The 16,896-nt window shown below is 40.4% G+C and overlaps 1 protein-coding gene across 3 annotated transcripts in view; it reads right to left on the bottom strand.

The window, feature by feature from the left end:
• The window catches only part of Ccdc186 (coiled-coil domain containing 186), a 32,661-nt gene that overhangs the window by 9,989 nt on the left and 5,776 nt on the right, over positions 1 to 16,896 (bottom strand). For 2 of the 3 annotated variants that reach the window (XM_050146156.1, XM_050146166.1), the window contains 10 exons: positions 14,134 to 14,813; positions 13,512 to 13,638; positions 12,385 to 12,513; positions 11,232 to 11,444; positions 10,050 to 10,169; positions 3,783 to 3,887; positions 2,858 to 2,956; positions 2,607 to 2,693; positions 1,799 to 1,941; positions 156 to 411 (listed from right to left, as the gene is read on the bottom strand). In XM_050146156.1, coding sequence (XP_050002113.1) covers positions 156 to 411; positions 1,799 to 1,941; positions 2,607 to 2,693; positions 2,858 to 2,956; positions 3,783 to 3,887; positions 10,050 to 10,169; positions 11,232 to 11,444; positions 12,385 to 12,513; positions 13,512 to 13,638; positions 14,134 to 14,792 — 1,938 coding nt within the window. In that variant the 5' untranslated portion in view covers positions 14,793 to 14,813. Of the gene's footprint in view, positions 1 to 155; positions 412 to 1,798; positions 1,942 to 2,606; positions 2,694 to 2,857; positions 2,957 to 3,782; positions 3,888 to 10,049; positions 10,170 to 11,231; positions 11,445 to 12,384; positions 12,514 to 13,511; positions 13,639 to 14,133; positions 14,820 to 16,896 lie in introns of those variants that run through there. The other variant, XM_050146148.1, reaches the window with a different exon arrangement.

Here is a 16,896-nt window from a genome sequence, read left to right as displayed (position 1 = left end):
ACTAACTCTGGGGGCTGGAGAGAGATGACTCAGTAGTTAAGAGCACTGGCTGCTCTTCCAGTGGACAGAGGAACATCACTCTCTGCTGACCTCTGCACAGAACTATATGGTGCACAGACATACACAGAGGAAAACAAAATGTGCACTATCCTCACCAAGTTAGCATTCGCCTGTGTCATTTGCTCGCACTGGCTTTGCAGCTGACTCTCGCTGCAGGAGAGGCTATCCACTTGTGACTGCAGAGAGGAGGACTCAGACTGCAGCTGTGCATTCTTACTAGTGAGCTTCTCCGTGAACAGCAGGAGCTCAGACTCCCTTTTCCTGCTGCCTTCGATGTCTTTCTGTAGGTCATTAATCAAAGAATTAAGGCTTTCCATTTCTTCCTTCAAATGTTCGATTTCTTGTTTACCACTAAAAAACAAAGTTTATATATTAGAAAACTTAAGTAAGCTATTAAAAAACATTAAATTAAAGCTTTACACAGAGGTACTTGTAATCATGCATCCACTCAAACATTCCTGACACGCTCATATGCTGAGGGAAGAGTTGTGAAGGTAAAGTAAGTGAGCACGGCTAGCAGGGCCTGCTTTCAAAGAGCTTCTCTAGCAGCAGGCCAATGACAGGAGCGTGAGGACACACCGAGCAGGCTGCTTGAGCTCGGTATGTGTGACCACCATCCTGTGAACGAGCAAGCAGGTTTCTGAGCTATGCTGTTGCTGCAGCTGCTGTTTGCTGTTTGCCTCAGATGTACTTTGTCACTGCACTGTGAAATCAGCCACAGGCAAAACTCAGTGGATCATTGTGGCTGTGCTCTAAACAGCCGTCTGTTTCCAGGGGCTGGAGAGATGAGGCAGCGCTTGAGATCACTGGCTGCTCTTGCAGACATCCAGGTTTGGTCTCCAGCACCAACATGGTGGCTCATAACAATCTGTAACTCCAGTTCCAGAGACCTCACTCTCTCTTCTGGCCTCCAAAGGTAACAGGCATGCATGTAATGCCCACACATACAGGCAGGTAAACATTCAAACACACAAAAGTGCTAAAAGAATATAAATGTATAAAAAGAAAGTCATTAGATAGACAATAGATAAAGGAATCATAGGACCCACAGCAGAAGGAATAATCCAACTCAGGGTAGGACCATTTCAGGTACAATGACAAGAGACAGTGGCTGTCAATGCCAGCAGCTCAAAGAACTGAGCACAAGAAAGTGAAAAAGAGTCACCAACAGCTCCTCTGTTTCCTGTAACTGATCACAGGCTAGGAGGGAGAAAGCAGTGCAACTCAGGAGAGAGGAGGCCTGAGAGGGGACAGGCCAGTCAGTCACAGGTACACTGTAGCCTAGCTGAGGAAGGCAGCCGTGAGGGCAAGGAGCACTTCCTCATGGAGACAGGCAGCACAGATAATACAAATGTAACCTGAACCCAGGCTCTGTTGGATGACATGGGAGTCAAGTTTAAATGCTTTTGAGATGTCAAGGAATGATGCCAGCTCTGACCTGAAGCCACAGACATGCAAAGGTAAAGACTGGGTACAGATCCAGGCCTCTCTTTCAGAAGAGGGACAGCTGTGAAGCTAGACAGACAAAGTTCACCCCATCTATGAATGATTCCTGTCAGTGTCTATGAAATATAAACTTTAATTTGACTTTAGAAGCTAAAGACAATGTAAAACGTCCAAAGACACAAACTGAAGAACTGTCAACTAGAACTATAAAAATTGTTCTTCTTTGACATGGTAGCTGTACTTAAAGATGCTATCTGGAGACAGCATTAACGGCTCGTCACTCAGTTCATACCTTTGAAGCTCCTCTTGTACCTGATCTGTCATTTTCAGTTTGTCTAGTAAATTCTGAATTTCAGCTTTCTGACGATTAATAATTTCCCTGTATTTTGATAATTCATCTTCAGTTCTCAAACGTTCATCTTCTAGACATTTCGCCTGTAAAATGATCACAGTCAAGCTGCAGCACAGACCTTCACACTCTGATGAGCTGCCTCAGACAGACAGACCCACAGCACCCCGAGATAATGCTACAGTGCTGGTGAGATGATAGGAAGCTGCTTTACTGCCCCCACCTGCTGATCTGAGGAACAACCTGCCCGGCCATCCCAGCTGGGAACAGCTGACAGAACAGGAAGACACTGCACAAACCCTATTTCTACATAAATGAGCCACATGTAGAGACAGCACATGAATACTGAAAGGACAGTTACTCTAACAACAAAGGCTATAAACATGGAATTCACTAACGTTAGAAACTACAATGATAGATATCTTGCTGTTAAATACAGCCAGAAGTAGTCTGTCTTAAAGAATATTTTATGCATCAAGAGGTCCACCCATGCTGCTTTACTGTCCTTAGCTCCACATGTAAGGTGCAGACACCTCAAGTGTGCTCTGACAGGATTGCATGGCAAAGTACTTCCAGTGACTAACAGCACTTCAGCTCAACAACATTGCTGGGAAAATGTTATTTTTTTCTCCTGAGTTCTTTTATTTTAAAGAACTTTAAGTATTCCTTCCCTGACACTTTAAAAATCAGAGTAAATTCTAAGTGAAAGTTATTTACCCCAACTCTAAGGTAGGCCTGAAGATTTGATTACCTTTGTCCTCAGTGTCCGGAGCTCATCCATGCCTTCCTTAAATGTCCTCTTCAAATCTTCCAACTCCTTTATTTTGGCATGATGCATCTGGAAAAGACACAAACCTAATGCAACACATGAGCACTACCAGCTTTTTTCCGGCTTCTTCTATAAAGGTCTTGGATGCAGACAGTAATGAATACTCCATTCCTTTTCTCATTATGCAATCTAACGTATATTCATGATACAACCCAGAAGAACTAACTCCTCACCTCTAGTTGGTCAGATTTTTCTTGCATTTGTTTTTCAAGTTCTCCTTTTGTAACTCTGAGCTTTGCATCAAGCTCATTTGACTTAATTTCTTCTGACTCCTAATGTAAAAACAATAAAATGTACACTTTAAAAATGAACAAAGCTTTGCAAACAAGTTTACTAATTGTGCAGTAGATTGTACAGTTAAATTTGAAGAATGCATTGAAGAATTTTAAATGTTAACTTTGCAGAAACAAGAACAGTGCACTTTGGAATCACAACATAATACAGAAGAGTGTTTTAAGTTGTGCATTTCTTCGCTCTTATTTTCTCAAAACGACAAAAATCCAGCAGTTTCCTAAGTGATTCCCAAATATATAACTTCTACATATAACACCAACGCCCATGTTCGACTGCATTCTTTATACCTGACATCTTCAATAATTTAGTGTTTCTTCCCTCAGTTACCTTAATTTATTCTTAATTATTTTGACATTTTCTATGATTTTTTTTGATGAAAAGATCTCTAATAAGATTAGTCTGTGCTGCATATGTGGTGCAATTGTGTGCCCATGTTCCCATGGAGGCCAGAGGTGACAGCAAGTCTTCCTCAATTGCTCCCCCCCCCATACCTTATTTTTGAGACAGGATATCACACAACCTCAAATTGACTGATTTGGCCAATTGGCTGGCCAGTAAGCTCCACAGATCTGCCCGTCCCATCTTTCTTCACCCAGACAAAGCCAAGGTTACAGATGCATGCTGCCAAACCCAGCTTTTTATGTGGGTGCTCCAGTCCTCATGCTTGCTTGGGCGGGCAAGCATTTTCCCCACCAGGCCAGCTACCTTAACTGCCTTAAGAAATCCATGTACACTTCAAATTTGGTGGATAAAGTTGTGAAAACAGAGTTCTGATAATTAGTCTGTTTCAAAAAGGAAATATACCTGATATGTTTTTATCATATCCTGACAGTTTTGCCGGATCTGCTCAGCTTCTTCCTTTGCCTGTGTTAATTTTGTAGTTGTTTCTTTGAGTTTATCTTTGGTGTCCTGTAGCGACAAAGTGATGAGACAAAATTAACCACAGTGAGGTGAAGAACAGTGACAGCAAAGTCCTGCTGTGGTGGTTTGCATGAGAATGGCCCCTAGAGACTTACGGAGGGGCATTATTAGAGGTGTGGCCTTCCTGGAGGAAGTATTCCACCTGGGGGTGGGCTTTGAGAGGCTGCTCACTCTTCCTTGCTGCTGCCTGAGGATCCAGATATAGATACAGAACCCCAGCCCCTCTCCAGCACCATGTCTGTCTGCAGGTCTCCACATTTCCTGCCATGATAAGGGACTAACGCTCTGAAACTTTGAGGCGACCCCAATCGCAGCAATAGAGCAGTGATTAAGACACTGCTGGAGCACTAGACTAGGGCTAAGCAAGGGTCTAGCAGTAGTGTTTGTGTCTGACAAAGTGAAAATGATCAGCACAGTTAACTGATGGACAATAAATAAGTTAAAATGGACAGTTTTCACCAAATTCCTCAAAATGGCTAAGGTGGTAAGAAAAGCAGGGTGTTCAGTGGTTCTTTGCACATCCCAGAGAGTCTAACATCGATTTGAAGCTCCCTTTTGACTGAACAATGCTACTAAATACAGTCTGTTTCTACCTCTCTACTAAAATGGCAATTCTTCACACAGGATTTTTAGGGATTACTCCCATTAAATCCAGTTGCTTTTTTCTCATTCTTACTCTTTACTCACATGTTCTAGTCCTGACCACTTGACTCTTCAAACACCCCTTGCCCCATTCCCATTGAAAACACTCTCTTCTGTATCACTGCTCTTTGTTGGCTTTCTGCTCACCAGAGGGTGAGCTCTCCCAGCTTCCTGGCCGAGATGCAATGTGACCAGGCCCTTCAAAGTGCCGGCCATGCCTTTCCTGCTACAGTGCAAACGTATGACCCCGAAAGACCTTCCTTAGGCCTTCTCCCGTGTTCTGGCATGGTGGAGAGAAAACCTACTGCATCTATGAAGAGACGCCAGGCAGCAACCTCTGCTCTAGGCAGGTCGGCATCCTGTCCCTTTACTGTTCTCCTTTTGTTCTTACACTTGGAGCAGCTGTACCTTTCTCTCCTCAACATCCGCACTGCATCTAGGCTCCACACACTACTTCATGTGTCATTTAACAACAGATACCATAATTAAGCATTAACTTATCTTCCTTGAGCTACTGGTCTTTTAAGTAAGTGGCCATATGTTAAAACCTAGCAACCTTTAAACTAGAAATAATTCAATAATCTGAAGATTAAAGAATCTCAGACTAGGTAACAATTGTGGTTCTGCATCTTCAATAGCAGAACTAAGACACAGCTGACATATAGTTCTGGACCATTTCAATACTCTAAAACCAGCAAGTGAGATTCCGGTGTACCAAATAAATGTTACTAATTAAATGAACATTTGAATAAAGTTTTGAAAAGTCATATTGGGTATAGGTTAAGGATGCTTACTGTATCTGATCTACCTAGCAGGGCTGGAGAGATGGCTCAGTGGTTAAGAGCATTGCCTGCTCTTCCAAAGGTCCTGAGTTCAATTCCCAGCAACCACATGGTGGCTCACCTGTAAAGAGGTCTGGCGCCCTCTTCTGATCTGCCTAGCAACTGAGCACTTCCAGGCACTGTTCCTTTTTGTTAAACCTTGTATGCCTGTGTGTGTATGTATGCAGAGGTCAGAGGACAACCTCAGCAGCTGTCAGCCCTTGCTGTCCACCTTGCTGCAGCTGCATGCACCAGGCTAGCTAGCCTACAAGTTTCTAGAGATGCTCCTGTCTCAGCCCCCATTTCACCACAGGAGTGCCCTTACTACATGGGTTTTTGGGAATCTGAACTCAGGTCTCATTTGCACAGCAAGCACTGTGTCCCACTGAACCATCTCCCCAGCCTTTACAGACACTGTTCTATTCTCAAGCAAAATGGCTGTATAACCAAACAAATATCTCTACCCCCATGAAACTGACAATCTACTAATGAAGCTAAATAAAAAAAATAAAATAAAATATGTAAGTAAAGGGCATGTTCATTATATTCGACTCTAAGGAATAAAAATAAAACAACAAAGTTTAGAAGAAGGGTTCAGAGCCTACAGACTGTCTAAACAGTTCCAGTGAGGTGTTGGTAAATGCAGACTTAAAAGGCGTAAGATGAGAGGCTGGATATGCTGAGAGAAATGAGGCTGAACACAGCCTTTTGAAATGAGCAACTAAAAGATTGGGTCATCATCTATTCAGATAAGGAGGTGACAGAGGAGGGAGGTAATGGAGGGAAGAAACAATTTATCAGTTTAAGACACTAAATTATTGAAGATATCAGGTAGAAAGAATGCAGTCGAACATAGGCGTTAGTGTTACATGTAGAAGGTATATATTTGGGAATTACTCAAGAAGCTGCTGGATTTTTGTTGTTTTGAGAAAAGTTTCATGCAGCCTAGGCTGGACTCAAACTTGCTAGGTAGCTCAGGATAACGCTGAACACTGCCTAAGTGCTGGGATCACAGGCATGCACACTGTCTAAGTGCTGGGATCACAGGCATGCACCACTAGGGATTGAATCTAGGGCTTCATGCATAACTATCAACTGAGCTAAACCCCCAGCCTCTCTCCTGCTGTTTAATCCAATGATTTTGTCTTCTGCAGTATTTCATCTTCTGTTGATTCTACACAATGTTTTCATCATGAACACTGTTTCAATATTAACTTTAAATAGCATTCATGTCTCCTCTTATCTGACTCAAGCCTTTGTTTATCTCCTTGGAGTCTACTTTAACATCCTTGTCTACCATTCTATACTAGGAGTCATTTTGGATCTGTTCCTATTGACTGATCCTCTTGTTCTATGGACCACAATTTTCTGTTTCTTTGCATGCTGGTAATTTTTCATTAGGTGTCAAACACAGTGAAAATCACTTGAAGATATTTTATAATTCGTTTTAGTGCATGGCTAAATTACATAGCTTTTAAGCAAGCTTATTTCAAGTAAAATGACCCTCACCACTAAAGTCGTACCTTGCTGAGGGCCACTTAATGCCCTGTGTGCTGGGAGTCCATGCACTTTGGCTGGTGTCCACAGGAACATTTATTTCCTGGCCCTTGTGAGGACTTCAGAGGTTGTTGGCTCTACTAGTTTTGCATGTCTGAACCCCGTCCTCCTGTCCTCCATACTTTGCACTCTATATCCTCAATCCAGAAAGGTGCTGGGCCTGGTTTCAGTTCCTCTCCTTGTGCTGCAGCCAGAAGCCTGGCAATAAGCTCATCTATTTCAGAAAGGGATTACTATCTTATACTGTCTTTTGTCTCAAGTCTGAAAACCTTCACATAGTTTTGTTATTTTTCTCCTTTGTGTGTACATAGGTTTTCTTTTCTTTTACCTTTCAGTTTCTGTATTTTGGGAACATTTTTAGTTTAAGGTGGAAGGATATGTCCAGGTCTTGCTATCCCACAGTGCAAGAGCGCAATCAAGCGTAAAGCTATGGAACAAACAGATGGCAGCTTAGGAAGTGGGACACCGTCAGAAGTTTCCAACTCTCACTAATGAGCCTGACAGCCCATGAGGACGAGGCAGCACGGGCAGCACAGGCCCTGGCTTTAGGCAGTGGAGCAGACAGAACACACACAACAGTGCCAGTCGCAAAGGCCTCCAGGGTGAGTTCTCTTGCATCCTGCCCGTCTCTGTAGATGCTGCTTGAAGACACCACTCCAGAATGCTAGCTTTTGGGGGCAGAACTGCCTGGCAAGCACCCAACACAGCTAACCATGCTGCCAAAGGGCCATGATCATATCTATTGCCAGCCATACCTATGCTCCAGTGAGATCTTATTCTGAGGTCAGGCAAGTGAGACCATGTCAATCAGACAGATAAGCAAGTACATGAGGTACAGTGTGGAAAGTCTTTCTTCATTATTCACTACATTCAAAATTAAAAAAAAAAAAACCTTTTGTTTTAAAGGACTAGATACTGGAGAAATAATTTTAGTTAAACCCACAAAGGAGCGTGGGGGAAGTAATAATTTCTGTAGTCTGATCTTGACCTGGATATCAGATACACACACAGTTTAGACTTCAAGTCTGGTAACATGCTCTGGAGGGCTGAACAGGCTACTGCTCACAACAGATTCAGAACCCACAGTATCCCAATGTTTGTATCTAAGATTGAAGCAGGGACCAGGAAAGTTTACAAAGCCACTTCTGTCTCTTGTTCCATCTGAGTGGTTTCCCACACTGCCAGATTACCACTAAATCTTGACTCAGTTTCCATCTCCCAGCCAGTAGAAAGATGCACAGAACAAGCTGACCAGAGAGAGCCCTGGTGCAGACACTCTGAAAGCAAAGGCTATCTCCTGACACTTACATCTCCGCATTGCCTAACACAGTGCTGTACACAGGGCTAATGCTGGCTGGCTAAACCAAAGGCCTTACTTAAAAGAAAACGAGTAAACACAAAGTTTACATGCAGCAGGTCAATATGCTTAGTATTTTTATGTTCTAACTTGTTAATCTACATCACGTCAGCTCACAGGAATCAGCCTTCAGTCACTTCTCTAAACTACCTGGTTTTCCCTCTCAATGCTGCCGTTAGAAGTCTCTCACAACCTGTCTTAAACATTCAGGACTTACAGATATGCACGTTTAATGCCAATATTCCAAAAGACCTTAAGATGCTCTCTTAGGAATATAGACAGAGGAAAAGAAAGTGCCACAGACATTAGAAATGATTAAGCATTGTGCTCAGAACCTAAAACAACTCAGGCAGCTAGTAATTATGAATTTCAGATTTTAATTTCTTACCACATAACCCAGAGTACAAGGAAAATCTCGAGTAGTTGAATGAGTCAGGTTGCCCCACTGGCTTCTGGGAGTTCTTGGTAGTTTCCCACACCCTCACTACTAACCTACCTTTGGCCACTACCTACATACTACCTACAACTTTCTGACACTAACATACAAGCATCCAAAGGTAATTAAAAACTTTATTGACTTGGTAATCCTTAATAAGGCTATCTGGCCAGGCAGTAGTGGTACACGCCTTAATCCTAGCACTTGGGAGGCAGAGGCAGACAGATCTCTGAGTTCGAGACCAGCCTGATCTACAGCCAGGACTACACACAGAGAAACTGTCTCAAAAAAACAAAAACAAAACAAATAATAAATAACGACAACAAGAAGGCAACCTGAAATTATGTTTTAGACAGCATCATTAAGCCTATTTTTGAAATGGGAGGAAGAGAAAAGGTAAAAATTTTTAATAAATAAATAATTTTTAAAAAAAAGAGCAGGCCTACCTGTCATGCTTACACACAGACACACATATACACATGCATGAACATACAAATACATATACAGATAAAGCAGTTTTTAAAATTAGGATTACTTATGGTCCAGAATCATACAATTATCAAATGATACCAATCAAATATCAATCTATTACTTTCAAATAAAGGGGTATGAATTTTGAGACAATCTTTCTTATTAAAATTGCAATAAAATACATGCTTGCATTTAGAAAAATAAATAAATAAAAACTTGGAAAATGACACACTATTTCCATAACACCACCCTCCTACTTAAGCCACATTTAAAAGCTGATTTTTACCATTATTTTATCATCTGCAGATTTTTATTTCTCCAAAGACAACTCTATTTGTGTTTTAGCTACATTACCAGTTACTGGACTTTATTACTCCATTTCATTATATTAATTTATAAATAAAATGGTATTTGAAGCAAGTAGTCAGTGACAGGGTAATTAGCCTAGCACTACATGTGCATTCATGCACATACATTGGTTTTTGCCAGCATAAAAGAAATAAAATATTTATGAAAACAGATAAGCTATTTACATATGAACATGTATTTTTAATTATGAGAATCTTAAGATATTTTAAATTTCCTCATTTTAATTCCAATAACATATATTGAAGTTTCCTTGCCCTCAGATTTGAGTATCAAAAAAATAAAATAAAAAGATTAAATAACATGGCAAATTTAGGTGTTGTAAACTCTGAATTATAAAATTATTCTAAGCCTGGGCAGAAAATCCTTTTCTTATGATGACCCAACATTCAGATCCAATTCACCCCGCAGGAGTCACTAAGGAAAGTTCTAGGACTCGTTAGCTGCTTGCAAACTTGCCTTCAGTGTTCATGGCTACCCCACTGCATGGCCACACTCACCTTGTGTGAATCCATTTCAGCCTTTAACTTGTTTTGTGCCCACTTGACTTTAATGACGTAAGAGCTGATCTCTTCCTTTAACTTGTCTGTTTCTCTGATGAGTCTAGACGTCTCACCTTCCTAAAAGCACATTAGGTCATTCTTCATTTAAACAATCAACTGTGCGTCTTTATACCCTTGTGCATAACACAATAATTCAAGGGTGGGTACACTATGGCCCACAGGCCATAAAGCTGATTTAAGGTTCAATAAGAGAGTAATAAAACTCTAAATCAAATTAGTAGACTCGAGGACAATTATTACCTAGTTTAGCCAGTGGATACAGAAGAAGACAAACACACTCTGATTCTTCTTAACTGCCTGGCAGTAAAGTAAAAAAATGATTGAGCTGGTTCTGCTAGAATCCCTGAGGACAATATCAACATTTCCAAACTAAAAGACAATAGCAAGAGCTCTGAATAGCCTTGGCTTCAGCTATTCAACCTTCTAGGACAACTCTAGAATAAATTTTTCATTAAGAAAAATATAAGTTCTAGTCTATGGTAAACTAAGCATTGCCTAAGATTCTGGCCAGGTCTGGAGATGCGCTCAGCAGTAGTGGCCTTGTCTGGCCTGTATGATGCCCTAAACCCAATCCCTAGCACTGCATGAGGAAAATGTATTAAATTAAAAAAAAAAAAAAAAACAGATTCTGGTCAAATTCTACTTTTGATTTTAAAGCTATTATTCACAGCTGACACTAATATGTACATATTTTAGCAAAACAATTTTTTGAGATACAAACTAATTTTTCCAACGGGTTATAGAAGAGAGTTTTTTTTGTTTTTTTTTTGTTTTTTTTTTTTTTTTAAATTTTATTTTCAAGACAGGGTTTCTCTGTAGCTTTTTGGTTCCAGTCTTGGAACTAGCTCTTGTAGACCAGGCTGGCCTCGAACTCACAGAGATCCACCTGCCTCTGCCTCCCGAGTGCTGGGATTAAAGGCGTGCGCCACCACCGCCCGGCTTAGAAGAAAGTTTTAAAAATAATTAAGAAAAACCTTTCTATAAGCAGGGTTTAAGTGACACCTAAAACACACATGTCAGTCAGCTAATAAAAAGCACTTTCTGTCCGAATGTTTCAGTCCTACACCACTGTGTGACTAGGGAAAGAGGCATGACCTTCAGATTAGGCACAAATTATACCTTGGATTCATAGAGTTGCTGCAGCCGCCCTTTCTCCTGAGAAAGCTGCTTAATTTTGTTAGTGTTTTTCTCCAATTCCTTATTTGCATCTCTAAGTTTTCTCTCAAGTGTTTCTTTCTCTTTTCGAAGGTCTAGAGATTCCTTCTCACCTCTCACATACTTCATTACCATCGCTTCCTTTTCCTGACGGGCCTCTTCACATTTCTTATTGGCCTTTGAAAGAAAACATTACCTAGCGTTAATAAAAAATATTTTCACATGAAAACATCTACAGATAAACACTATTCCCTGCAGTGTGGGCACATACTTTTGTACTAAGTGCCTGGCCCTTTCTTACTCTTTTTACTTTGGTTGGTGTGGTTTTTATGTATATATATTTCCCTTCTTCTCCACATACACTTCCTTGCCAGTTTCTGTGCCACTCTGGGCCTCAGGAAGAGGACCATCCATTGGGGTCCACATTAACAAGTTCCTGTATCCTCACACTTGCAGTGGGGTTCGGCTGGCAGGATCGGTAGGTAGACACTTGGAAAGAGAGAATGAAGTCTCGTTTCTGGTCACCAGGAGTCATCTAACACAACTACTCTCTCTGGGTTGTCCTGCCCTTGAACCTCCAGAACTATAACATAAATATGCTTCTGTTTTTGTACAGAATATCTTAGACTCAAGCACTTTGTTGTAGTAATACAAAAGGGGCTAGTGAAAACATGTACATGCAAGTAGGTGTCAGGTGTCATAGTACGGGTATATGTGATATAACAAAATGTCAATAATTACCAATGGAACAAAGAAAAGAAGTAAGAAGGGACTGGAGACAGGTAAAGAGGTGACTCATTTTGTCATAGCATGTATTTATGATTGCCTTAGCACTGTTTATGATTTATTTTTGTATTTATATTTGTGTATCTCTGTCTCAGCACATGCATGTGAATGCCCCTGGAGGTTACAAAAGGGTATTGGACCTGACTGGATGCTACAATGCAAACTCCTGACTTCTGTAAGACTGGCAAGCAGTCTTCCCAGCTAAGTACCCCCTCCTTGTCCTTGGCTTCCTTTAAAAGCTGTGTATGAATACCACCAGAGTCACAACAGCCGAACTGCTGTTCTCTAACAAACATGTACCAAACTACCAGATTAACAGAGATATGAATACCTGGTCCATCCGCTGGCTCATCTCTTTGTGGATCTGCTGGATTGTGTTTTTAGCTGTGACATCCTGTGCTACGAGCTGATCTCGGGAAGCTTTAATTTCTTTATTCAGTTCCTCTATTCTTAATTCTAACTGTAAAAGGAATGATTTCCAGGTTATAGTTTTTAGCTGTACCAAACAGACCAATGATACAATTAATACAAACAATGGAAGAATACAAAATATCTATCCTGACTATTGCTCAGGTTCCCTCACAGGCTTTAGCCTTTTAGTTTGGCTACATGTGGGACCTGGAGCACATAAAAATCACAATTAACTACTGTACACAACAGCTTACAGTCTCCTTCCATTTTGTAAAGGTATAATAAATACGTATTGAAACACAAGTAACTGAAAACTTGGTTTAATTTTTATTATACAGTGTTTGCTGTTTTCATCACACAGCTTTCTAGGAAATAACAGGAGATAGTCATGCTTGTGCAAATGATGGGCCGTAGGCACGCTCCAAGACTGCATCCCCTACTGTCTCAGCACTCTTAGTTCAAGTGTACCTTGTGATGCCCACACAAGAACATGCCAGTGCTACATTCTGCCACCTCGGCACAGGACACTCACACCTTGTCCACAGAGCAAAAAAAAGAAAGCTCAGAAAAACCAAGAGCGGCTTTTGCTGTTACCAACCTAAGTACTTGCCTGTCCATCCATGCAGCAAACACACCCATTAAAAGAGAGAGGAAGAAGGAAAGTCTGGCTATGGACTCCAGTTAGCATGGCCTGACCTTCACAGCAGAACTCAAAGAACATTGAGAATGAAACCATACTAGAGCATAAAGGAGAAAAAGACCCCAAGGCTAGACAGATACGTCCAGAAACATTACTACTGTTACGTATATCTTCCCTTAATTGGTAAGAAATTAAACCAAATCAGACCTTTTTCATGGTTTGGGCAAAAAATGTGTCCTATTTGGAACAGTTATCAAGTCATTACTTATATAAGACGATTCAGTCATTCCAATGCTTTACATATGAAGTGGTGTCCCGCATTTGACGTGCTTTAATTCACTACACTGTCTTATTCAGAAGTTTACTTTATAAATTTTAGTATGGTCTTGAAAGACTTATTTTTTTACCTGTTTAATTATGTTCATATGTTGCTTCTCTGTTTCTGTTCTTTTTTTCAGTTCTTCTCTTAAACTGTCTTTTTCTGAGCAAATATTTAAGATGAGTTCCTGATGATCCTTATTTTCTTTAATTAACCTAAATATAAAATGGCAATATAAATATGGCAAAAAAGGGAAATGAGATATGGAATAGTATCTATCTACAGATTAGATGTAGACACCTATGAATATATAATACTCTCAAGAAACCTCTTTATAATAAAATACCAGTCATATAAGAACAAAACCCCACACCCAATGATGCCTTCAGAGCATGTCTTTACAATCGAGTGATTGTAGTTTAAGGATAAACTATTTCTAATTCTGTCTACAGAAGAAAAGGTAAGAAGATGAGAAATGTAAGAGCAGCTAGTTTTGTTAGCAAGCCTAAATATTCAACTTTGTTGATTCAAACATCAGATATTTAAAAAAAAATTTTTTTTCTTTCTGGTCAATCAGCCCTATTAGGCAAGCTCCTTACCACTGGCCACACCCTCAGCCTAAAATGAAATGAAATGAAAAGGAGAAAGAGGCTACTTTCCTTACAGAAAATGCAGCCTGCCCCTGTTTCTTCCCACAGCACTAGACTTACTCTTTAATAGTGAGCTCCTGCTGCAGGTACTTGCTGTGCACACACTTCTCAAACATGGCTAAGGCGTGCTCCCCTTTATTCACTCCATTTGGGACTTGGTGTTCCTCTGTAAACTCTGCAGATAAGAGCTCAGATTCGATTTCTCCCAACAAATCATCTGATGCTGGAACAGTCTTTATCTGAGAAATGAGTTTCCTGGTGCAGTCCGTATCATAGAGGCTTGCTGAGGAAGTCTTTGGATTACTGGCTTCTGTAAATTCAGGTGACCCTAACTCTGCTAGTATCTGTGTTACCGTCTGTTCTGGGTCACTTGTTTTTGACACTTGTTTTGCAAAGTCTCCAGCAGGAAAGTCATCTACTTGTTCAGTGTTTTCTGGGCATGCGTCTGTTTTTGCACAACAATTCTCACCAGCACCACAGTCTGGAATACAATTTTCTTGTTCAGTTTGACTACTGTGTTCATTAGGTTGATATAAAATTTTGTCAGAGTTCAATGGTAATAGTTCAGACTCGGTTTCTAGTTTGTTGCTCTCATCACCAGGGAACGGGCTGCACGAGTCTTCCTTTATCTCAGGTGTTGTCCCAGTATTTGCGTTGGAAGAAAGGGAGGCCATGGGCGCTGTCTCTGATGTGCTGACTAGCACCAATTCACTCTGCATTTCTTCAAATTTGCTCCTGATCTTCATTTACATATAAGAAACCAAATAAAATTTAAAAATTAAACCAAGAGCTTTTACATTTTTGCACAGACTCTATGACATGACCATAAAGTATACCACTCACAATTCCTTTAATAAGGCCTTCCTTAGAGAACAAAGAGGACAGTCAACCCAAAGCCCAATGCCGTATCACTGTGCTCCCCCTCTTGGGTCAGCCAGCCTCATTAGTTAGTTCTGGTTTGTAGCTGCAGGGGTAAGGAACAATCCACATAATTGGAAGAACAGTAAGGAAGATAACACACAGTGCACAAGAGTGAAGATGACAAAAATTCACCAAGAAGAAAACTGAAAAATAATAAGCTGTTTCAGCTCAGAGACCTCGCTGGGAATCAACCCTTGACAGGAAGCAGCTTTTCACCTAGGTAGGGATCTGGGAATCCAGTTCTACTGTTGATTTCAAAGCACTCTTAGTGTAAATCAAGCAGAGACTATATCTGTCTAGGTCAGCAAGAGCAACATTTTATTTGACTAGGTGAGAATACCTTTTTATATTATTTACAAAGGTTCCTCCTCTATCTTCTTTATGGAAAATTAGTCAACTTCAAAAATTATCCTGAAATATATATAGGATATAAGATCTTCTACCAGGGGCTGGAAAGATGGTACAGTAGTTAAGAGTATATACTGATATTGCAAAGGACTCAAATTCAGTTCCCAGCACTCATGTTGGGCAGCACGCAATTGCCTGTACCTACAGCAGGGGATCCAACAGCCTAGCTTGACATCCTCTGGCACTGTACTCATAAGCACAACCCCTAACTCCAACAAATATATACACAAAATTGAAAATACAAACCTTTAATTAGAAAAGAACTGTCAGTGTCTTTGGTCATGTTTCAACAGAGCACATACATACAGAGAAGCTACCAAAGACGAGTGAAGTAATTGCAATATGAAGTATGTGTGTGGAAAGAAAGACAAAGACTCTGCTAGTATCTGTGTACAACAGAAGAATGCCTACATCAAACTCTGGAGGGGTTATGATTAGAGATCACTGAGACAAGGAAGGGAAGACTGGCCTCAGAGACCTCACAGCACTAAGAAGGAAGGAATTTTGTTAAGGATGAATTATAATAAACTTGTAATAAATTATAATTATAATTTATTGTATTATAATATAATAATTATAATAAACATGTAAGACATATTTATTACAACATTTGATTTTACTGTATGATCTCCAGCATCTGGTGAGCTCTCGAATACTTGCTGCCCTAAAACCTGCAAAACATAAAGTTAGTGCTTGAAGAATGTTATTCTAGAACATAGAAAGGAGTCACTGTCCAACACTCTGTTCCTTTGGACCACCTGTGGAGACAATTACTACAGTCATTAATCTCAGGCTCCCAATCACGTATCACCTACCTCCAAATGACACAAATGAACACTGTTATGCTGTCTATGTTTCATAAAAGGCCAAGCCCTTATTGATATTAAAGACTTTAGACCGGACAAATAATTGCAGTAAACACAAGAGAATCTCGGTAACTTACTCCAAAAATCTGAATCTCAGACAGGTGTACTAGCCTTAAAGCAACTTACAAACTAGCTCACTCAAAGTATCTTTCTTTAAAGAATAACACGTGAAATGATACACAATGAATGTGAGCTGTAATTCACTGCTGTTGAATTTGAAATCTTACAAATGTAAAACTGCAAAGGCTTTAAAGTTCATAACTAGTTAGTGCTCTACCAACAGAAGCTGAACTCACAGCAGATGAAGAATCCCTTTAACAGAGAACAGATGATAAAGGCATTGTGACTCCCTAGCATTCCGTTAAGAAGAAATTTTATCAACAGCTTTGAGACTCTTCTTTGTGTATCATGATTTGTCAACAGTAAAACACATTCTTCCATTTGGCTTCCTTTGTCCCAAGAGTTCACTTAAATCTTTCTCCCTTCCTAGCACTTACCCAGTTAGCTAACTCGAAGCAATAACCCACAGTGGATGCCTAGACAAGAATTTTCAGCCGTGTACCGAGTCACAGACATGGCGTTCTGTCCTCTTCTTCATGCTATGCCTGTACTATATTGAGGTCTACTT

This window comes from Alexandromys fortis, unplaced genomic scaffold (genome assembly GCF_014885135.2).
Source record: "Alexandromys fortis isolate MF-2015 unplaced genomic scaffold, M_Fortis_MF-2015_v1.1 scaffold_16, whole genome shotgun sequence".
Taxonomy (NCBI): Eukaryota; Metazoa; Chordata; class Mammalia; order Rodentia; family Cricetidae; genus Alexandromys; species Alexandromys fortis.
This window is presented reverse-complemented; position numbering and strand designations above follow the sequence as displayed.